The following is a 23,861-nucleotide window of genomic DNA, read 5'->3' on the forward strand; positions in this document are numbered from 1 at the left end:
ACTTTAAAAATCTGTGTTGTGTTTTTTTTTTATTAACAGTTTTTCTCTCAGGTGAATGGGTAGGGGTACATTGTACCCCATACTCATTCACATAGGGTGGGGGGCCGGGATCTGGGGGCCCCCTTATTAAAGGGGGCTCCCGGATTCTGATAAGCCCCCCCACCCGCAGACAGCGACAACCAACGGCCAGGGTGGTCGGGAAGAGGCCCTTGTCCTCCTTAACATGGGGACAAGGTGCTTTGGGGTGGGGGGCCCCCCTTCCCCAAAGCACCCCCCCATGCTGAGGGCATGTGGCCTGGTACGAGGGGGCTCTCGTCTCCACCCCCTTTCCTGCCCGGCCGGGCTGCGTGCTTGGATAGGGATCTGGTATGGATTTTGGGGGGACCCCACATTGTTTTTTCAGCGTGGGGGTTCCCCTTAAAATTCATACCAGACCTAAGGGCCTGGTTTGCCCCTGGAGGGGAACCCATTCCGGTTTTTATTATAAGAGAAGCGACTTTTCCTGTAAAGTCGCTTCAATATAGATGGAGATCCGACTTGGAGGCGACTTCCATTGAATTCTATGGGTACAAGTCGCCTAGAAGTCAGATTGAAGTAGTACAGGAACCTTTTCTGAAGTCAGATCGACTGCAGTAGTGTGCATTAAGACGGATCCATTCACTTTTCACCTTCATTGATTTTTTCATGTAGCGCGACTTGAGGTGACTTGAAGTCAGATCCAAAGTTTCCCGTGTGTGAATGGACTCTAACAACTGTTATTTAATACAGCTCATATTTTCCTTCCTATTTATGTCTGTGCATTATTTCTGATAAAGTACATCCAAAGGTTTTATCAGTTCTTCCATGGAACCAAATGCTTGGGCAGGGGATGCACCTGCTTCACAGGACAACTCAAAATCTGCAAATGTTGGTAATGCTTTAAAGATAAAATGTGTAAAATGGACCCTCGCGCCACTATGTGCTAGACGTGAAATGGATCTACGTGCATCAAAATAAGATATATAACAATGTAACAATCTGTGGAATAACAAAAGTGCAAGTGCTGCTAAATAAAACAAAAAATGCAGCAGGACAAAATAGTAAACACAAACTATCACTTGAATAAATAATAAAGAGTCCTGCGCAAATAATACCACAAAAAATGAATAATGTATAAAAATGTGAAAAAAACAAGAGTCAATGAAAATATTTCAAAATAAACACACCAATAGTGTAAGTGTGTAGTGAAAAAGCACTGGAGGAAGAACAGGACCAAATGTTCCAAAAGATCAGGCTCCCAGAACTCTCACCTCAGAGATGGAATAATAAGGCAAAAGAAAATAATTCCAATGGACTTCTCCTTCACTTCTCTGTGCACAATCATCAAATGGTATAAACTTCTACCACTAGAGGGCCGATTCAACCTCTTATGAGTAATGCTGCAGCATATGTATCCTCGTGGTGTGAAACTTAGAGAAAACACAGAGGGGAAGGGGGAAGGGAGAGAGAAAGGGGACTCCAATAGTGTAGTGGTTTCCAAAACTGAATAAATTTATTTAAGAGAAAGCAAATGGACTCTCACATTTAAAAAGAAAATATCAAACAGAAAGAGATCTGGCGTATACAGCCAGTCTTACACTTGTTCCGGTATTCCTACGGCCACTCCCTACGCGTTACGTCCCCATGAAGAAGTCACGTGGTGACGTAACGCGTAGGGAGTGGCCGTAGGAATACCGGAACAAGCGTAAGACTGGCTGTATACGCCAGATCTCTTTCTGTTTGATATTTTCTTTTTAAATGTGAGAGTCCATTTGCTTTCTCTTAAATAAATGTATTCAGTTTTGGAAACCACTACACTATTGGAGTCCCCTTTCTCTCTCCCTTCCCCCTTCCCCCTCTGTGTTTTCTTTAAGTTTCACACCACGAGGATACATATGCTGCAGCATTACTCATAAGAGGTTGAATCGGCCCTCTAGTGGTAGAAGTTTATACCATTTGATGATTGTGCACAGAGAAGTGAAGGAGAAGTCCATTGGAATTATTTTCTTTTGCCTTATTATTCCATCTCTGAGGTGAGAGTTCTGGGAGCCTGATCTTTTGGAACATTTGGTCCTGTTCTTCCTCCAGTGCTTTTTCACTACACACTTACACTATTGGTGTGTTTATTTTGAAATATTTTCATTGACTCTTGTTTTTTTCACATTTTTTTCACATTTTTATACATTATTCATTTTTTGTGGTATTATTTGCGCAGGACTCTTTATTATTTATTCAAATGCTTTAAAGATGCACCCCAATGGTTAATGGTTTAACATATATTTAGTATGAATTTTTCATGATTTGTCAGAAGAAAGCCAGTATTTAGTAATGACTCAGTAAGTCATTATTTCATGTTGGAAACATAGTAGATAACATAGAAGTGTGTTGTTAGGCAGGCCTCTAAATTAGCATTTATTGCTAGTGCATTTGACGATGTGTAGTTATTTTCTCAACTTGACTCCTAATTGGAATGCCGATTGCGAGCCAGATCTTCTTGATTTCACAAATTCCCACAGACACACTCCAAAATCTTATAATATGTCTAGAGGTTTGGAGGCTTTTATTATCACAAAAAAGGAAGGGGGGGGGGGGGGTGTTAACTTCAAATTAATACCCATGTTTGTGGAATGGAATATCCAATAACCTCATGGCGGTCATGTGTCTATAAAGTTTTGGCCATATGGCGCTGCTGTTAAAAGATGTAATTTAAAAGTACTTTGTGAATGAACAAAGTAAGAGTGTACTGGAAACAGGCAGGACTTTCATGTTTCATAGAAAATTGTATTCTACAAGAAACTTAATTGACAAAAGTTCACAGGACACAAGTCTAAAGACACTCACTTTAATTGCTTGACCAAAGCAGCCCCTTCCCAGGACCTCTCCAGGAATGAGGTCTGAGGACCTGAATATGCGATGTGCACCTGAAACACCACGCACAGATTCAGAACGGCACATGTCTCGCCGTGAACACGATGGGGATCCCACACAACTGGATCCAGGTGATCTGTCTATACTGCAGCTGCGCCTTTAAAGAGAAAAAGCAAGAGACTGTTATACTCAGTGATCAGATATCTGTACAGGAACATTTTGTTGTGATGTTAACCCCTTCACACCAACCATATGCAAATTTGCAGTCAGCTGCAGTCATCACGCTGATGCAGTTTTTTTAGAGCAGGTGGTTGGCTCTTTAGTGATAACAACCAATGCCGCTCTTCCCGGGCCTTGCATCTGCCAGCTAGGCTGAGACCCGTACGAAGCAGGATTCAGCTCCGATTGGGTCTCCGATGCAAAATTCTAGACCTGAAGTCACAATGTCACTTTCGGTTTATTTGGCTGCCAATGGCGCAGATTAAAAAAAAAAAATGACAGTATTCAGAATCAAAGTTTTTGCTGATCTGAATACTTTTAAGTGCAAAGGAGGGATTTGGGTACCTGTCACTGTCTATTCCTGTGACAAGGGATGTTTATATTCCTTGTGACACCTATAAAAGTGATCAGATTTTTAATTATTTTTTTAAAGGGACAATGTAAAAAAAAAGAAAAAAACACAACAAAAAAAAGTAAAGCGTCCCGGTCCCCACATGCTCACGTAGCAAAGAAAAGGCATACGTAAGTCACGCCCGAAATGTAAATGGTGTTCAAATCACACATGTGAGGTATCGCCGCAATTGTCAGAGTGAGAGCAATAATTCTAGCACTAGACCTCCTCTGTAACTCTAACCTGGTAACCGTAAAAAAAATGTAAAGCGTCGCCTATGGAGATTTTCAGGTATCGTAGTTTGTCGCTATTCCACGAGTGTGCGCAATTTAAAAGCATGACATGTTAGGTATCTATTTACTCAAGGTAACATCATCTTTCACATTATACAAAAAAATTGGGCTAACTTTACTGTTTATTTTTTTTTATTCATGAAAGTGTCTTTTTTCCCCAAATGAAATGTGTTTGAAAGAATGTTGCACAAATACTACAGTGTGACAAAATATTGCAATGATCACCATTTTGTTCCCTAGGGTCTCTGCTAAAAAAATATATATAACGTTTGGGGGTTCTAAGTAATTTTCTATGGATTTTAACTTGTAAGCAACAAATGTCAGAAATAGACTTAGGCGTGAAAGGGTTAAATCTTCCCACATTTTTAAAATATATAGCAAATCACAGGGGTTAGGCTAAGACTAACATTGTTGAACTGTTACATATATCAGTCATTATATGCTCTATGACAGCTTTTTTCAACCAGGGTTCTGTGGCATCTGAAGAGCCTTCTGTGATCTTCAGGAGTGCCTTTGCAGAATGCCTAAAAATTGCCTCAAATTGTATAAAGTACGGATCAAGCTTGCCTTTTAGTTACACAAAGCCAAAATATGGTTAGAAGATGACGGCACAAGTTGGGTATTTTCTTGTGCTTATTTATCTGCAAACCTCATTAAAGCCGGCTACCAGGGGTGCAGTTACAATCAATGGGGCCCCATAAAAAAATTCTGATGGGACTTAGGGGTGACCTCTCTCTTTGGCACCTGGAAACATGAAAATGGGCTCCATTCACAAAGTGATACCTTACCACATCCAAGTATGTGATAAGATACCGCATAGCATTTTTCAAAAAGTTTTTAGCATTCACTAAAAAATGCTACTAAAATACTGCATGAGCTATTTTATGAAGTCATGTGGCATTTCAGTAGTGAAAGCCTGCAGTAATTTACTGCCGGCAGTAGTTGGCATCCTTACCACAGGCTGTCAAGTGGCTGGTTGTTAATGAGCGGATGACCGCCGGTGTCCTGAACAACCAGTAACTGTCATGGTTGTTAAGGAGTGGGTGGCTGCTGCATCCTTACCAACCGTTAAGTTATCAGCTGAAAGGTGAATGTAAAAAAACAAATGTCAGCTTTGTCCCCCCCCAAAGCACCTTATCCCCAAGGGCCTCTACCCACAACCCTGGCCAATGGTTATGGGGGTCTGTGGGCAGGGGGCTTATCAAAATATGGAAGCCCCCTTTTACAAGATCCCACCCCCCCCCCCTCAATGTGAATGAGTAAGGGGTGTAGTGTAAAAAAAAAAAGACATTAAACAGTTTTTGACAAGTCCTATATTTAAAAAAAAATTCAATGTGCCCTGGTGTAGATCCATTGTCAATCATGACGCACACTGCCACCGGTAACTGGAAAAAGGAAAAATGAAGGCCCCCTCTGCCATCTGTCAGTTTTTAAATACCGAAGGTTTTGCATAGGTTGCAGGAACTGAGTAATGAAGTGAGGCTTCTGTGTGTTTCTCTAGCTCCAACTATAACCATGCTCAAGGAAACAACTTATTTTCATAGAAGCCACTGAATGTCCCACTGACAAAAGAGTCAGATCTTAAGCAGGTGCAGTACGTGTAGCAGTGGAAAAAGCCTCAAGTACCCTGGTGCCCAGCACACGGCCTGCTGGTTCTTTTTTGTGCTGCCTGCAAGATATTGGGCACCAGTTATAAGCAGAGAGGCAGGGGTGTGTGTTCCAGCACCTGGCCCTGAAAAGGAAAACTGTACTGTGAGGGATAGTTATCTCCCCGTAAAGTCAGGGCTTGGGGAGAGAGAGAGAGCATATGGGAGTGTGTGATCAGGTAACTGATCACCAATACAGGGGGGATTACATTTTAATGCCAGTGATCAGCAGCGGGAGTTAATAGTACAGACACCATTGCTGGGGGTATTATTATGTCCATTGTACCGATGTTGGGGCTTATTATTGTGTTTGCTGACACCAATGCTGGGGGTTATTATTGAGTCCACTGACACCAGTATTGGGGGTTACTATTGCACTCACTGACACCAAAGTTGAGTAGTTATTTATTGCGTACAATGACACCATTGTTTGAGTTACAATTGTGTCCAGTGACTGTAATGTAGCCGAATATTATTGCACTCGCTGACATCAATGCTTGGGGTTATTATTGCACTCACTGACATAAATGCTGGGGGTTATTATTGTGTTCACTGACACCAATGCTGGGGGGGTTTGTACTCCAAAGTCTTCAGTGTGCATTGCAATATGCTGAAAAAAATGCGTTAGGATCAACATTTTTTGGTGTTAAGGAGTGTTATAGCCCACGGGCTGCCTAGCTTGATGTAATGAATCTCAATATACGAAAATTTGCTGCTATTGTGTGGACCTCTGGAAGTACTGGGGGCTGCACTTGAGGCCCTCTATAATTTTCAAGTTGACCGTCACTGCTCTTGTCATTGAGACAGCACTACAGTCTTCTCCATGTTCCCTGACAGTTGCAGCAGTGGAAAATAATTCAATTTCTGATGTATGGTAAGTTTCCACTGAAGGGGAGGAAGAAGAATGAAATAATGATCGGAAACTGGAAAGATTGGCCCCTACAACATGGCATTTGAGGGTATAGTTCAAACACTGCATGATAACAAATTGCATAAGACTGGTATACTTGCATAGAGACTCAGGTATCAAGTTTAAATAGATATGTACACAATGTTTCAAGCAGCGATACAAGATAAGAAAACCGACCAAAATAACATGTTATTCTGGTTATTTTAAATATTTTATCATAATAATGACATTTCCACAAAACTTTTTGCCACAAAAGAAAATGTCTTACGTGACTGGTTTCTGGCGCCTGACTCCAGGCTCTGTACATGGAGTGGATATGGCACTGTTCTCATGAGGGTCATGCTCAATAGTCAGCTGTAAGAGACGACTGGTCTCCTGTATTAAGACATCAATCTAGGGAAAAATGGAATAGGAGAAGCTTACCAGTATTGCAGAAGACAAAAAAAGATTCAGAAATGTTAAAGATTGACCACTCACCTCATCAAGTGGAACACTGAGAATAGGGGTGCCATTAATTTCCAGTATTCGGTCCCCAACATGAATTGAACCTTGAATGTCAGGACTAAGACAGCCATTTTCTATCCTGAAAAAAAACAACATACTGTTAGTTTTTTCATTATGGTATGAAAGAATGTATAATAAAATGGGTATGCATTAGACCATGCATGCACTGCTTGTGGTGGGTGAAATCATCTTTTACAGTGGTCACCACATCCTGTCTACATATATAATATATACCAAATATTTCTGAATACATAGTATGAAACATTATACTACCAGTGTTAGGACTCGTGTTGAAGGTTTAAATGGGTAAGTGCAGCCAGGCTCCAACTGGAGGAGCCTCTGGGGGGCCCTCAACTCAGACACTGGCTCTGCAGCTCTCACAGTGGGTGTGATTGCCAGTGAGAATGATACTCAAACTCCCTACATGATAGACTGCATAATTTGGACTTCACTATATACATCAGGTGAGTGAAAACCTAGGGGGGATGGGGGCAAGATTATCCAGATGGCAATAAAAATTAAATTACCAATCTAATGCAGGGGGGGGGGGGTGGATGATTATGTGTGGGCTGTACATTGGGGAAAGGTGAATAATAGAGGAGGGATGTACATTGAGATCTGTTGTGGAAATTTTATGAAGATGTATTTTAAAATGTATTGTCATAGTGTGTCCCAGTGTTAGTACTCCCGCAGGCCGGGGCAGACTGAGGCTGTTTGAGATCCATTTGGTAGTGGAAACTTCCTGAGGCTGGAGAGAAGTGTTTGTAGAGTGGGGATATGTCAGCCAGTGAAGGGCCCCTGTGCACAGAACAATCGTCTGGGGGAATGTGTTCGCTCTGCAAAGACATTATCGGTTTAGCGAATGTGCGCTCGTGTCACCCCTGTATGCCTGATCAACATATTTGGGGTACCATGGCATGCACCTGCAGATAATCTCCCATCAGCAGAAACTGTAGTATAGTCTGAGTATGCATTGTTCTCTGAACAATGCAGTAAAAGGACTCACGAAAAACTGTAAAAACGGGAGTCTTTGAGTGCGTTATGGTCGGACAGCATCCGTGATTTAACTCAGCCATGCGGCTTCCATTGTTTAGCTGAGGATAGCTTACAGAGACAGGGGGCGGGAAATGAATACACGCTGCCCATGCCCAGACATGCCCATAAGACTCCCTTAGTCATTGTTCATTGGTTGTTGTATAAACTCATATCCCGCCAGGTCATATCCTCTTTGGTCATATCCTGTGAAGGAAGCGATTGGCTGTTGGGGCCAGGGCTTCCTGTTTGTGATGGCTTTTGTTGTCTTTGAATAAAAGAGCCAGTGCACTGCTTGGCAGGCAGTTGAAGGAGCGATGGCACTAAGACGGTGACTATGTCTGTTTACTTGGGGAAAAGGGGAGATACGGTTTGTTTAATGATTCATGCATATACCATTATGCTGAAAGGGAGCTTAATAGCGCAAGAGTATAGTGGAATTTCCATGACAGATCTGATGATGAATAAACATGTGGGAGCAGGGTTGTACACTGAGGACTGGTGGTAGATGCATGTGAGGGGGCTGCATATCTGCATATTGAGGGCTGTCGATAGACACATGTGAGAGAGACTCTGACGGATGAATATAAGGGCTGGAATGATTCACACCTCTGCAGTTTCAGTGCATAATGTAAGTTCTGACTAGGGGAGATGCTGATGAATAAATATAAGAGGGCTTTACAATCGGATGGGGGACTGCTGATGTAATATTAGGTAGCTTTACCTTAGGTGGGCAGTTGATGGTTGAATATAAGGGAGATTTAAATTTGGAAGCGCTGATGACTGATATAACGGAAATGGGTGAGGGCTGCACTTCAGAGAGCATGGTGGACTAGGACTGCAAATAGCAATTGGGCTGAATATGGAAGGGCCTGAAAATGAGGCGTGCTGGTAAGAACAGAATATTAGCCTTTAATACAGGGGTCAGGTGATAGCTGAATATGACCGAGACATCTGGTAATATGATGATAATGTTATTTATGAGGAGACTGTTACATAAAGCGGGCCACTGTACTCTATATGCCCAGTTGTACATTACATACTCAAAGGGATTGATTTACTAAAAGCAAATAGACTGTGAACTTTCCAAGTGCAGTTGCTCCAGAGCTTAGTAAATGAGGTGAAGCTTCACTTTACAAGGAATACGCAATCATATGCAAGGAAAATGAAAACTCATTTACTAAGCTCTGGAGTTACTGCACCTGCAAACCTTAGTAAACCAATCCCCCTGTCCCCTTTAAATGGACATATAATAAACCTCAGGGTTCCCTGGGTTATCTTCTGTTGGCAATCCTCCTTCTCCACAATCCACTCTCAAGTAAGAATCTTTTTTCGGATGCCTTCCCTTTAAGACAAAACGGCTTTCTCCCTTTTTACTCAACCACAGTTAACAAAAACACTATATAGTGCTTAATCATTTAAACTTTTTATTCACTCCCACATCTAAAAAGCGTCACTCACATTATGCAGGTGCTTGCAAGCACCAGAATACAGAATGGTTAACCACTCTAATATGGCACACAGCAGTTTCAATGTACAGATATTGATCTATCTTTGCTTCTTGAACGCAATGATGTCATCCAGTTAGCCCTGTCCCTATGTGTTTCATCGCCGGGTCACATGACTTCCTCAGGGGGGAATTTACGGGGTAAGACACACTCAGGTCCACCTAGCCAGGCCTGGCGAACCTCAGTCCTCATGGTCAGTGGACCACCAAGTACTAGGTGAGGAGCTCTCCCGAAGAGTGACGCCCCCAAGGCAGTGCAGAAAGGAACCTAATGACCACACAGCCTAGACTTCATGGTAGGCTCGAAGACACACCCCCTACAGCCTGAGTGAAAGGAAACATATAAATAAGTGCAAATTGACACACACATGGAGAGAAAAAATAAATATGCAAAACAAAAAATGGCAATGCATATGAATTGGCTAGGCTTTGTGACCTGGTAATAAAAATGCCCACGGTCTCGGCCAAAAGGCCTAGCCCATGAGGCCTGGTGCAGAAAAAAGCAACTGTGTCATGGTGTAGTGCTCAACAGTGGGGTCCCAAACCCATACTGATACTGCGAGAACCTCTTTGGTTCCATTTTGGGGGGGGGGGGAGTGCTTGACATTATGGGCTCTGTCTTCCCAGTCCCTGGCCAGACCAGGTAGCACCACTCAAATCAGGAGGCACTGGGCCCCTCAGAACACTCCATGCCAGAGAAGTACTCCCAACCTACACCTTACATAGTGCAATCCCCATTCCGTTTCCTTGCCAATCGGAAAAGGAACCTCAGGACACCCATCAGACCAGCAAAGACACTATACAAACAGCCAACCAGCCATAAGGCCAGAATGAACCCCTATCGAACACTAATAAGGACAGATAGTACACTTAATCCTAGCTAAAAATTGTATTGTTTATTGAATCAGCCTAAACCATCAAACCATGTACCTAAAAAGTGCAATATTTGCAAAGTCCCATCACAATATATATATATACACAATAGATATACAATGTAATACTGACATATAATCACACACATAGGTTGGACTTGATGGACTAACCTACTATGTAACTATGTAACAATAATCCACACCCTCTATTGGCAATGGAAAACTGCAAACAACGCTGTAAAGTAGTCCCCAACTCTCAAATCCTTTGGTGCGCCCCAGGTATCCAGTATGACCCTAAGTGCAGCATGCTTTTGACGGCAGTTTGAGAAATCAATGCAGATGAAGTTGAGCTGAGGTTGTCTCGGAATTTCAGCTACTGCTGCATTCCTATAGGCTTATATGGTGAAAGACATAGATGGAAATTTAATAAACCTGCTGCGCAACTATTCTGGATTTCATCCTTCTTGTTAATGTGTTGCGCCAAATTCATAAAGCACCGTCAAGCGGGAGGCACTGGTTACATAGACTTTGAAGGATTATTACTTGGCTTTTGTACTCACCCAAATGAGAGAATGGTTTCTATCTTCTCCCTCCACCTTATGGGGGAAAATGGAAGCTTCCACTATCCCAGGTGGCAAATGGCTATACTCCATTACGCTTGGAGCAAACAAAAATCCCTCCTTGTATCTCCCATATCTCCCCAACAATTTTAGCAACACTCACAACCTGGGACCGATTTGCAAACTAACTTGTCACACCCTCTCAAATCCACCCTCCAAATTCCTCTAGAAGCACTGCATAATTTAATGCACTCAACATCCTTTACAATGTGGAAAGCGAAAGGAATAACATATATAACTGACCTGCTCAGTGAGGAAAAAATCTAATAATTTCCCACACTACAAAAAGAATTTCACTTACCAAACTCAGACCTTTTCCTCTACATCCGCACTCAACACTGCATAGATAAACTTCCTACATGGCCCTGCACTATCCCCCAATTGGCTTGGATCTTCTTTTGAACCCTCACACTGCACCAAAAGGGAATTTCACTTTTTTATAATCTCCTTCAACAAAATCAAGTCAACCCCATTACTTAGATGGGAATTGGATCTGGGATGTACCTATATCACAGATCAATGGGCTAAAGCTTGCAACTCCACATACAAATCCACCTGTTGATCCACCCTCTGGGAACCATCAATCAAACCGACACAACGTTGGTTACTGACCCATTATAGATTGTCCAAATACGACACTAAACAAGATGATAAATGCTGGAGGATGTGTGGACAGAGGGGAGATATGCTCCATATATTTTGGAAATGCCCCAAATTAACTCATTATTGGAAATCTATCTTCCACCTACTCTGAAATTACCCAAACACCATTAATTCTGAGACTTTCCATGGCACTATTGTCTCTCAACCTGGAACACTACCCAAAATCATATAGACACACCATTACTCATATATTACTGTCAGCAAGACTCAATATTTCCAGAAATTTGAAAAAATCTGACCCACCAACACTGGGAGATGTGGTGAACACAACCCATGTACCCACAACCCACAACCACTTCATATATGAAAATACACTAGCACTAAGAAACAAAAACAAGGATCACTCCTATAGATTGTAGCAAGCATGGATAGACTGGTTAGCTCCTCGGGAATTGTTAAGGCCCTTAGCTCCTAACCTCAATATCTGGGAACTCTATCTCTTCTTTGGTTTTAAGTTTAATGTTTGAATTACTTTGAAATCATAGATTTACATGATTAAGGTATACATTATAAGAGGAATGGGATTGCCTCCAAACCTGACACAGTATTGCACACACAGGGGTGTCCAGGATGGCAGTCAACCCTTTTGCCTCCATCCTACACTGAACAACCTAATAAATGGCATGACAAACTATTATCCATCTTGATGTCGCTATACTACCTAATTTGCAGGTATACAGAGATGTACATGCTAACATTGCTCGACAGAAACTGTAATTTGTTTAATTGTTGTTTACTTGTCTACTTATTCTTGACATTCATGATAAATTTCAATAAAAACCTATTGAACGAAAAAATGCACCACTTTTATACTGTGGTATAATGAATGAACCGAATTCAAAATAAAATACAGACAGTTCATATCGTATGAAAGTATAGCTAATTAAGCTCCTCTCTCTTTTGGTGTACAGATAATGGTGCAGACAAATTTAGTGAAAATGTCTTGTGTCCATTCTAAAAAAGAGGCAGTGTGCACCAAATTCAAATACACGTTCTAGATAGGTACATAAATTTGGTGCAAGCTGTACCACTTTTAGAACGCACTCTAAAGAAACTTGTGCAAAATCTTAGGGGCAATGTCTGCCCCTAAGTGAGGGTAAGCCTATTATATTGCCATTCTAGCCTGAATAGGACAGCAGTGTACAAATGTATAAAATGATTGTCATCTTTCATTGCCCATGTACCGCTCAATACTCTGAAAACCTAGCTGTACTGCTGACTGGCAGAATACAGTATGTTATTGATGGCTATAAATACATAAATATAGATGCCCATATACAGTACATAGGCAGGCAGTAAGCCATATAGCCTTAATCCAACTTCCCCGTTGACTGTGAGAATGTTCTGTTAACAGTGCTCAAAAGAGAAGAGATGTAGTCAAACATTTCTGGAATTGTTTATTAGGATATGGGGCATCTCCCTATTTACTGAGATGCCAGCACACATCTACACTGTGTTCTTTGCAGCCAGATGCTTGTGGATCTAATCTCAGTAGGCTTATATGGTGCTAAGAGTGCCAGCATGTCAAGTTTCAGAAAGAAGTTCCCTGAATTGGGAGCACAGAGGTATTTGTAATGTACATCACTACACTAACCTCATTCTAATCCAAGGATCTAGCTTTTCAGAGGTTCATTATTAATATTGGTTCTAAAGGCTGAAGATTTGTTACCTTAATTTAATGCATTCTCTGTGCAGCTCCCCCAGCCCCTTGCCTTATACTTACCTGAGACCAATTTCGATCCAGCGCTGTCCACTCTCTTCCTCCTCATAGGCTCACAATGGCTCCTACTGCGGTCATTTAAAGCCAGTGAGGAAGCAGCAGATGGCCGCCCAAGCCACGCTCTGTGTGCCAATGGAAATACAGAGCATGGCTCAGGAGCAAGCTCACAGGAGTGCCCCCATAGCAAGTGGCTTTCTATGGTGGGGACTCGGTAGTGGGGAGGAACCAGGAGCACTGATGGGATACCCGAGAAGAGGTGGTTTGGGGCTGCTCTGTGCAAAGCTATTGCACAGAGCAGGTAAATATAAGGTTTGTTAATTAAAAAAAAAAATACAGGCTTACAATCACTTTAAATGCCCTTGTTTACACAGCCCATTAAAGCTGCACAGCCATGCACATTGAAAAATGTAGCTTCAAGCAATGTCTTCTGTGTTCCTATATTATAATTCAGTACAGTTTTCTGCATAAAACCGCTCTTAAATATGCAAGATAATTCTGTTTACTGCAAATATAAGTCAAAAGCAAGAGCAAACCAAATGACTAACAACAGTGTAAATAAATATTTTCTAATAATCATTTGAAACTGATTCTTTTCTGAGTTGAAGAAAACTGGCCAAGCATTTTATGAAGCCAGCTTAATGATCTGGAAACATTTTCAGTTTGACATGAACAAGAATACCTAATGTATTGCTCATTGTTGAGCCTGACCAGAATTTCTTCATTAATTACCTCATCCCTCTGACTGTCAGCATCAGCTCTATGTTATCATTGTCTCATTAGGCTTTGTGTCCAATTGATAATTTGATCAAGATAATTTGAGAACAACATATACAAAACACATGGAAACCCCTGACTATGAACATATTACTACCTGACTACCTTATTGTTTAGTCACATTTCATAAATGGTTACATTTGTTTATGATCTCTCTTACAAATGTAAATCATTGGTATGTATCCATGATTCAGACTATGGTATGGAATTCAGAATTCAGAACACTTGCAACTTGAAGAGATTCTTCATTAATAAAAAAGAAATGGGCTCATATTTCCCCCAATAGAGGGCAGGGAAGTCCACTTTACACTGCCCTCAGTTTCTAACACATTGCAGAACACTTTGAAGTTCACATCCCTCACCCTAAATGTACAAACTGAACCCTGCCAAGGAATTTTGTTTTTCATTCTATCACTAGTTGTTGTTAAATGGGTGCTTTGGAAATGCTTAATACTGAGCCTGTGATTCCTCAAGCCAGTCTAATTATGCACACCCCTGATGTAATCTCATTATCCATGCTGATCACTCAGAAAGAAAATTATTAACTACCCTGCTTAACCTCCACTGTAGTCTATTAAGAAAGATCATATCCAGAGAGATGTATTTCTCAGGGAGTAAAGCTATACAACACAGTATTATTAGCAAGAAGCTGTAGCCCTGCCCACAGGTCCGCTTAAAGTCCAGTATAATCACGTAAAAGGATAAGCATTTCACAATGCAGTTAAACAATGGTACCACTGCCATCCTCTGAAGATTCATATTCCAGTGATGCCATTGTATAGACTTGCTGACAGTCAAGGGCCACTGCCATTGTCCTCTTTTGGCTCTTCTGGTGACAGGAGGGCTCATAAGATCCACTCATAAGAAACTTTGCTCAGTTCATTAGAGGTAAAAAACAGTAAAAGTCTGCTGTAAAGATGTCACTTGTCTTCGGGACTGCTTTCTACTGATTTGGCTCTGGCCCCGTACCAAATACCAGATATTTCCAAACTCCGGTCCTAGCTTTCTCTCTGTAAATGCTGCAAGTGTCAGAAGTATAGTATATCATTATCGGGCTGGTATAGCCAAAGCTATTTTGGCTATACTTCTATGGATCACAGGAGTGCAGTTCATTCTGCACTCCTGTGACCCATTTTCAGCTGACAGCCAGCTAAAGCCTGTTTTCGAGGCTTGGGGAAGATCCCACTTTACAATCAGGACCCACTCAGGTTACTAAAAGGACAGACACAGTTTAATTTTCTAGAAAACATATATTTGGTCAGCAGTTCACCTACTTCCTACGTACCCACCCATGAATAAATGAGAAGTATAACTAAACAAGAATGAGGAAACTACATACTACACATATGAGGGAACTATTTCACAGAAATAACAGCCACATTCCATGTCACAGATTTTTCAAGAATTCTGACTTATACAAATTTGCCTCACAGCACATAAAATACTGAGGGTTATATACATTGTCATCCAAGCAAATCCAGTTCAGTTCCATTTGTTTGGTGATCTAGGATTCTGATTCACCAAATATTCATTGGAGTTATTTTATTAGAATCCTTTATCATAACCTTATAAAAAAAAAGCCTGGCGATTATGGAGGGATAAAATAATATTCAGGGTCTGCCAGATTCTCTATGATATTAAGAAAAGATGCCTGGACCAATTTCTGAGTTCCATAATGCCCTGTTCTTTAACAACAAATTATAAATCTAATTTGCTGTATCACAAATATGCTAGTGTTAACTGGCTGGAAAATTTGTAGGCTCATTTCCAATTGATCTCATGTTAGTTTCTTGTTATGCATTTCATTTGTTATATCACAATCTGTACTCTCCTTGAAAACATATTAACCTCCTGCATGGGGATATAATTCTCTACAGTCAATAGTTGATATAAAAGTTGATAAAATAATTGGAGCTAAAACTTTAGAAAGGAAAACTTTGAATTAACACAGGAGACACAAACTACCTGCGTGAGGCTCTAATATGTATTCTTCAGTATTTTAAAGTAGCTCTCTTAAAGTTTAGTTTAATTAATAGGAAGAATAAATCAGATTTAGGACTGATGCCAATATGTTTTCCCAAATTAATTTGCATATGTATTTAATCTGACCGAAGTATAAGTATCTAAAAAAATAAATGTCTTCCTAATGCACCCAGGGGGTGAAATGTGAACTGTCCCATAAACCAAGTGACGGTACATACTTTGCTGGCCTCCCCTGTACTTCTGGGATAGTTCCAAACAGCTTTTTACATATTTTTGTTCAAACAGTAGTAACTGACAGGTTCTTCATCTTCTGAATGGGCCAGAAACAGAATACAAATGAGCACAACTGCATATAAAAGAAGTTAACCGTGAAGCACTACAGAAGAGTCATGTGAAATTCTCACATTATGGTAAAAATTAGAATTTGTATGAATTCGGTTGAATGAGATTAAAATGTAAACTAAAGTATATTCAAAGCATATTTTGTTTTGTTTTGTAGGGAACAGTTAAAGCCTATCCCTGGTTGGTCTGACGAAGGAGCCGCACATGCTCCGAAACGTGTTACCGCCCCCCCCCTCCTCACTCCAACAGGTATGAGAACGTTTTACAGCTGCTGGGCGGCTCTACACTGCTCTCCACCACCATGCTGAGGATGGACACATGCCACAGATGAGGACTCCTGATTTTATCATGTCTTTTAACACTCAACAATCTTATAAGTGCTTTTAACCATTTGTGCACTTTATTAAATTTTGCATACTGCACTTAGTCACCTTTCTTTTCCTTTTTTAAGAGTTTTAATACCATTTTTGCGTTCTGTTGGGAAGATTTTTTTCTCCTGAAGAAAGTGAGGGGCATCTGTCACTGGAATAAGCGTTCCTATTTCAAGATTTATCATCTATTCCTGTTTAAGTGACAACTATAAAAATGTGATATTCATAGACCCTGGCTTATAGGCTGCTACCTTCAGATGAGAAATGCAGAGTAACACATGAAAGAGGGGAAGTGTCCTGTACTGTACACCAAGATATGGAATTTACAGCCAAACTTCATTTTATCTTAATCACATTGCCTATTTTATATGTTCATGAATAGGACAGGTCTTTTTAAACATACCCAGAGACATCGTGAGACACCTCAGATAGATAGAGAAGAAGCCTGGCACTTTTGGGCTCTGGACAGGGATGACTGTACAGTATTAAAGCTATTGAGCTGCCCTAAACATTCTGACATAGTTGCTGAGAAACCCACCTTGGTTAGATAGGTCGCAGGTTGTATATCTGACATATAGAATCAGATGCAGAGGCCAGCGTTACAGGTCCTGCTCTGGTAAATGTGTATACTATTCAGGAGATGCTCATCAGTGTGCCACAAGTAGTTGCATACTTGCTACATAGCACCCTGCGGCTAACTACACTCCATGTCGAGGTGAGAACCCAAACAAGACCCAGTGCCCATAGCAATATTACAGCGTGGGGTCTGGGTATGGTTTCCAAGCTATTACTAAGGTTGCACTGTTCCATATGAACTGATTTCTCTGTTATAGTAGAAGGCAATGAAGAGCTGTTTGAAGAGTTCAAAATAAATAAAAACTAGTTAGGTATTGAATCATCTTTATAAATGAGATGATATCTAACACAGCAAACTAGCAAAAACTGAGGTCTCACAAAGTGGGGTAGGAAAATAGAAGTATGGTGAAGAAGGCTTGTCCAAAAGCTTTGTCAGTGTCCAATCACCTGAAGGTAGCACCCTATAAGCCAGGATTTATGAATATCTAGCCTGTGCACTGTACAGTTCAGTTAAGATAAAATGTTTGGCTTTACATAAACATGAACTTGACTTTCTGACCTGCAATATTTCCTGAATGGTCTTTAGCAGTTGACTTATTGGTTTTACCTTATTAGGCATTTCACTTATACATTTCAAGAATTTGTTCTTTAGCAGCGGCTTAAGTTTGGTATTGTGTTAGCAGATGAGCCATTTTTGTGTCTGTGTGTCGGATGATCAGTACACAAATTGAAAAGCCACTGTTTAAAGAGGAAGTAAACCCAGATGAGTTTACTTGCTCTTTCATTCCCTGCAACGGCAAAGCATAATGGACGCATAGTAGTCCATTATGTGTCACTTACCTGACACAGGAGCCAGCGAAGTCACCGCTGTCCCCTGTAGTCCGGCACATCCATCTTCTCGGTGGGGTCTCGCAGCTCCGCCTCTGTCATTCGGCGAAGCCGTGATGACGTCACTCCCGCGCATGCGCACGGGAGCCGTCACGCGCGGCAGCTCCGTCGTTGAAGATGCCGCGCTCAGTGCGCCTGCACGCCGCTGTCTACGGCGCATGCGCCGTAGACAGCGGTGCCTGTCTTCGGGCAAATATCTCCTAAACCGTATAGGTTTAGGAGATATTTCTTGGACCTACAGGTAAGCCTTAATCTAGGCTTACCTGTAGGTTAAAGTGTGTTGTAAGGGTTTACAACCACTTTAAAGCAGCCCTTGTCAACATTTTCAATACAGAGGAGCCCTTGAAATAACTTACCAGTCTCAGCAACCCCTGCTAAAAAATTACTATATCTATAGCTCATGATACATTAGTATGATGGTAATTGGGAAGAATTCTCTCCTTATACAGTAGATAGCTAAAAAGGTCAATGGTGTCAGTGGGAACTTATCTGTGAGGCAGAAATTGCTCATTGCTAAAGGACCTCTGGAGGAACCCTGATTTAAAGAGTCTATAGAGAGGTCAGTGACAAAATATGTCTATCGAAAAGAATAAAAAACAGAAGTACTTACTCACGGACTCGCACAGTGTGAGAGTGCTCAGCACAGGATGGAGTGATGGAAACAGACAACCCCCGTCTGCCATCTGATGCAGGAAGAGATACCAGAGTCACTATGTGCGGTGATCGAGAGACTGGAGAGTCAATCACTGGAGTCAATGAGATTTGATAGTAGCATGGTCCACTGTAACAAACATGAGCAACATATATTGTTATTTGTCTTCTTTACACAAGTATTTCAACTGAATATTTGACTCTTTTCCTGAGTTCAGCTTTAAATCCCCTTGCTTTATTTTTTTTATCTTTAAATATAAATAATATATGAATACCTTCTATTTTAAGAAGAGATGCTGTACTTAAAGTGTATTTAAACCCAGGAAAATAAATTATTATTATATTGCAGCTTGCCAATGTGGTGGCAGCGTTATTTTAATTTTTTCAGTCTTTTTCCCCTTTATTTTCACCTGGTGATCCTGCCAGTAACACACATGCCATCTTAGGGTGGCTCCTTTATCTACCTAAGGAAACATCTGGGGTCTATTAGAACCTGGATGTCTCCATTATACTGCAGTGAAGCTAATTGAACACAGATTGTATTCCATCAGCTGTTTTCCCGGGCAGCGATCCAGATAAATGACAGCGTTGGACCAGGAAGTGACATCATACATGTCCATTCACATCAGGGAGGAACAACGAATAGATGCTGGTTGCAATCCCTCTGCTCCATCAAGCGACACTCCCCATGACCTGCAGGTGGGACATCGGCGCCCGGTGTACATGGGGGGAGGGGGGGTCACAAAGGGAAAGGTTGAGGAGGTGATCAGGCGGCTTCATAACCGCTTGTGTCACTTTCACGTTAAAGCCAACAGTCGGCTATACAAATGTGCACACACTCAAAGCCAGTATAGTATCTGGGGCTGTAGTGGTTAACAGAAATTAAGGATTTTTTTAAAAAAAAAAGGTCTCTTTTCTATTTAAAAAAAAAACAAAACAAAAAAAAAAAACAGTGGTTATTAAACCACTAAAAGAAAGCTCTACCTGTCTAAACAAATTATATAAAATACATTTGGCTACAATGAGTACAGAGTAATTATCAGTGGGACTATCAGAGCACTGAAAATGGCCTAGTAATGATGGGGTATTACAGGCTGGTATATAAAGAAATAAAAAAATTGACTTAGAAGACCACCAGGTAAAAGTAAAAAGGGAAAAAAAAGTAAAAGAAAAAAAAGAAAACAAATGTTACTACATCTAAGGATTTGTGAGCCACAATATATTACATTTTTGTTTTTTGGGTTTAGATACGTTTTAACATTATTACCTACTGTCAGGTTTTTTTTGGTCCTCTAATTCTATATAGTTATCCTGTCTCAATGTTCTCCAAATAATACTTCACAGTTGTATCATGCAATCATTTGATCAAACAACTGTATGCCAGTTTGATAAATAGGTATGAGGCGCTATGAAATGAATACTTTGCACAACTTGCCATAAAAAATATTGTTTGCAGGGCTCCTATAGTCTCTAAAGATTTGGATTACCGTATTTATTGGCGTATAACATGCACTTATTTCCCCTGAAAATAGGGGTAAAATTGCGGGTGTCTGTTATACGCCAACAGCGTACCTCGGAGGGGAAGGAGAGGGGCGAGTGCCACTGGAATTCACTGAGTCATCATCTCCTCTTGGCTCTCACGTCACACACACAGTCCCGCCTCCGCCACCTTTGGACCAGTGTTCTGTCTATCACAGGAGCTGGTCCAATGCTGATGGCGGAGGCAGGACTGTGTATGTGACTGCCGACTGAAAGCCGAGTAAACAGGAGATGACGGCTCAGTGATTTCCTGAGAGAAATGAGAGATGGTGAGCTACATTGATGGAGGAGATGGGCGCAGATCAGGCTGCAGATGGGCACAGATTAGGCTGAATTGAGGCTGCAGATGGGCACTAATCAGGCTGCATTGATGCACACTGAACATTTATTTATTTTTTCCTGAAACTTCCTTCTTAAATTGGGGTGCATGTTATATAAATACGGATTATTGTGAAAATGACAAGAAAATATCTTCTGTTTAGGCAATGCAATCGGTTTCTTTTACAGAATTCTAGTACAATTGCTTTCGTTTTTTTTTTTTTGTCTCCTATTATTTCTGGAATGGATATTTCCATGTACAACAAAGTAACATTTAAAACCAGTCCATTATGTTGTCTTTAGCCCCCAAAATAAATGTTTTCTTTCTTACCAGTACAATTTTGACCTTTCCACTAGAGCATATGTCTCTCCATCACCAATGAAAGAGGTACATCGTGAACACAAGAAGCATTCTGGATGATACTTGTGCTCTCCTGCTACCTGTAAAAAAAGAAAAATATAATTTGATTAAAATACTGCACAAGAAGCATAAATTTCAGAGGACAACTTTTAGTCTAGGTTCACACTATGAACTGTATTTAAATCGCACCACGTTCCCATGCCATTCACATGCGATTCAGTGTGGTGCAATATGAGCCCATTCATTTTGAATGGGCTCAAATCGCACCGTAGTGCAGGTACCTTTTTTGGAGCAGCACCGCAACCATATCACATGGTGATTTTGTACCATGCAATCCGGTGTGGGCAAACTACTGTAACTGAGATGCGTTTGGGGAGTTAGTAACTTTGTACTTACACCCACAGCAGATTGCAAACACTGTGCAATTTAAAAGTGGTGCAGGAAATACACAAGGATTGCTGTGTTTCCCACACTGCATGTGTGAAACATGGGTTATAGCGTTTCCGAATTGCAGACAGAATCACGCGATTCTGCCTGATTCTCCAGAATCCCAGCGTTTGCACTGGCATTATTTCTTAAGGGCACCCCAAATGTATGGGTCATTTTCCCACGATTGTCGTGAAAAAAAAAACGCACAAAGATTGCAGCAAAAAAAAAAGAAGCAGCACCAAATGTGCCTGGCTCAGTGGCAAAATTTGGTACTTGGGCTTCTGTGGTGCATTTTTGGAAAGGAGGAAAGCCCATTCAAAATGAATTATGGCGCTCCAAAAAACGCACCACAAACTCGTGCAAAAAAAGGCGACCCTGCAGCCTTTCTCTGCATCGCTCAGGTGTGAACTTAGCTTAACAGACATGTTACAAAATAAAATGTTTTAGATACCATTAGCACAGGGAAAGACTCAAACTCTTTGGCCTTGGGGACAGATACAACCGACTTGTTTCATGGTAATAACAGATTTCTGTGAGTTAAAAAAAAGTGTACAATGTAATGTTGTCATGGTGTCTTATTAATTGGTGGGCGTAGGGAAGGGTGAGTGTTCCCAACAGCTATGGTTTATTGTGAAAGGCATTTTCACATCAGTTTCTTTTGCAGCTCTTAGCATTCAGTCACTAGACAGCTCAGAGCTGCAAAAGCAGTTGCCGCAGAGAGACTTCTCTTCTCTGTCAGGAGTGGTGATCACAGATCTGCGAGCAGATAGCGATCATATGCAGCATGTGTCACTGACTGTTCGTTCTGCTCTGAGTAATGTCTGAATGTATCTCTACCCAAGGCCACCAGACCAACATATCTTATTAGCACATGACCCCTACCTCCCTCAGCCAAGTTCTATCCTGCAGTAGCATTAATAAGCTGTAGTATATCTAGCATTGTCTTGATAAAATGTATTATTTTTATCTCATACACTGCTTCATATTAAAAAAAATATACATATGACAAGGCTGACAATACAACCATGGTTTCTGAAAGGGATTTGCATGTATTTGACATTGGCACTGTATTATTGAGCCTTCTGAATTTCCGCTGAGAGCCTTGAGGCTTTATGTTCCTGGGCCGCTTCCAATAAATATGCAAAATCCAGTTTTAAATTGTCAAAGTGAGTAACCATCTACATTTGCATGCTTTTATGGTTCAGCTTGTAGCGTTTGGAAGTAAAATACCATTTACATGAAAGATCTGGGTCTGTAGTAACATCCTACTTCTGTTAATTTCAGGTACCAACTAGCATTTATACAAAGTGCAACTCTAATGAACAATGCCTCTGCCTCCACTCCCTTCCTTAAAAAAATTGTTTTTTGCTGCAGTGAAACCACTTTTGAGCCTTTAGCATAGGGAATGCTACAACTCACAATCACAACACACAGAAACAAGAAGTATATATGTAAGACCTTTGGGAGGTGGCAGTTGATTTTTACTGTACATACCATTACTAGTCCTTTAGTGATATGCTCTAAGCAACCCTGACACATGCCACCAAACCGTGCCCAGTAGTGCTTTTTACAGAACAGTCTTCCATCCTTTTCATAGTACCGATGGGACAAAGACACACCACAGTCACTGCACCTGTAAAAGAGGAATCATATCACTATTAAAATAAGCAAATAAACATAAATATGATTAAAGTAATGCATGCTATGCATCAAGATAAAAAAAAAAACATTCTGTGTGCAGCAGCCCCCTTAGCCCACCTAATTCTTACTTGAGCCCCATCTAGATCCAGCGATGTTGCAGCAGTGTGTCGGCTGCCCAGGACTCCCCTCCACATTGGCTGAGACAGCAGTGCGACACCATTGGCTCCCACTGCTGTCAATCAAAGTCAGTTAGCTAATGAGGAAAGAATGGGGGCAGGGCCAGCAGCAGCTCTGTGTCTGAATGGACACACAGAGCTTTGGCTTGGCTCGGGTGCCACCACAGCAAGCTGCTTGCTGTGGGGGCACTCAACAGGAGGGAGGGGCCAGGCGCACTGAAGAGGGACTGGAGAAGAGGAGGATTGGGGCTGCTCTGTCCAAAACCATTACACATGGCAAGTAAGTATAACATGTTTGTTATTTTTAACTAAAAAAAAAAAACAAGACTTTAGTATCACTTTAACTTTTTTTATAAGAGTAATTTTTATAATCAAAAAAAATTGTAATGTTCCAAGAAAGTACCACTATCTGACAACTATGGTAAAAACGTATACCATAGTCCTATAGACAGATCCATCAATCATGACCAGTGTAATTTATTGCTGCATTCTGAAATATACCTGTAAAGACAGAGCTGGCTGCTTGTGTGTGATCTAATACTTCTGAGT

At 41.0% G+C, this 23,861-nt stretch overlaps 1 protein-coding gene across 3 annotated transcripts in view; it reads right to left on the minus strand.

Moving 5' to 3' along the window:
• LIMK1 (LIM domain kinase 1) overlaps positions 1–23,861 on the minus strand; it is a 200,607-nt gene that overhangs the window by 38,413 nt on the left and 138,333 nt on the right. For all 3 annotated transcript variants that reach the window (XM_077480640.1, XM_077480638.1, XM_077480639.1), the window contains 6 exons: positions 22,990–23,128; positions 21,037–21,146; positions 18,808–18,978; positions 6,823–6,928; positions 6,614–6,738; positions 2,860–3,043 (listed from right to left, as the gene is read on the minus strand). In XM_077480640.1, coding sequence (XP_077336766.1) covers positions 2,860–3,043; positions 6,614–6,738; positions 6,823–6,928; positions 18,808–18,978; positions 21,037–21,146; positions 22,990–23,128 — 835 coding nt within the window. The remainder of the gene's footprint in view (positions 1–2,859; positions 3,044–6,613; positions 6,739–6,822; positions 6,929–18,807; positions 18,979–21,036; positions 21,147–22,989; positions 23,129–23,861) is intronic.

This window comes from Lithobates pipiens, unplaced genomic scaffold (genome assembly GCF_037356315.1).
Source record: "Lithobates pipiens isolate NorthernLeopardFrog02 unplaced genomic scaffold, aLitPip1_a1.2 Scaffold_16, whole genome shotgun sequence".
Lineage (NCBI taxonomy): Eukaryota > Metazoa > Chordata > Amphibia > Anura > Ranidae > Lithobates > Lithobates pipiens.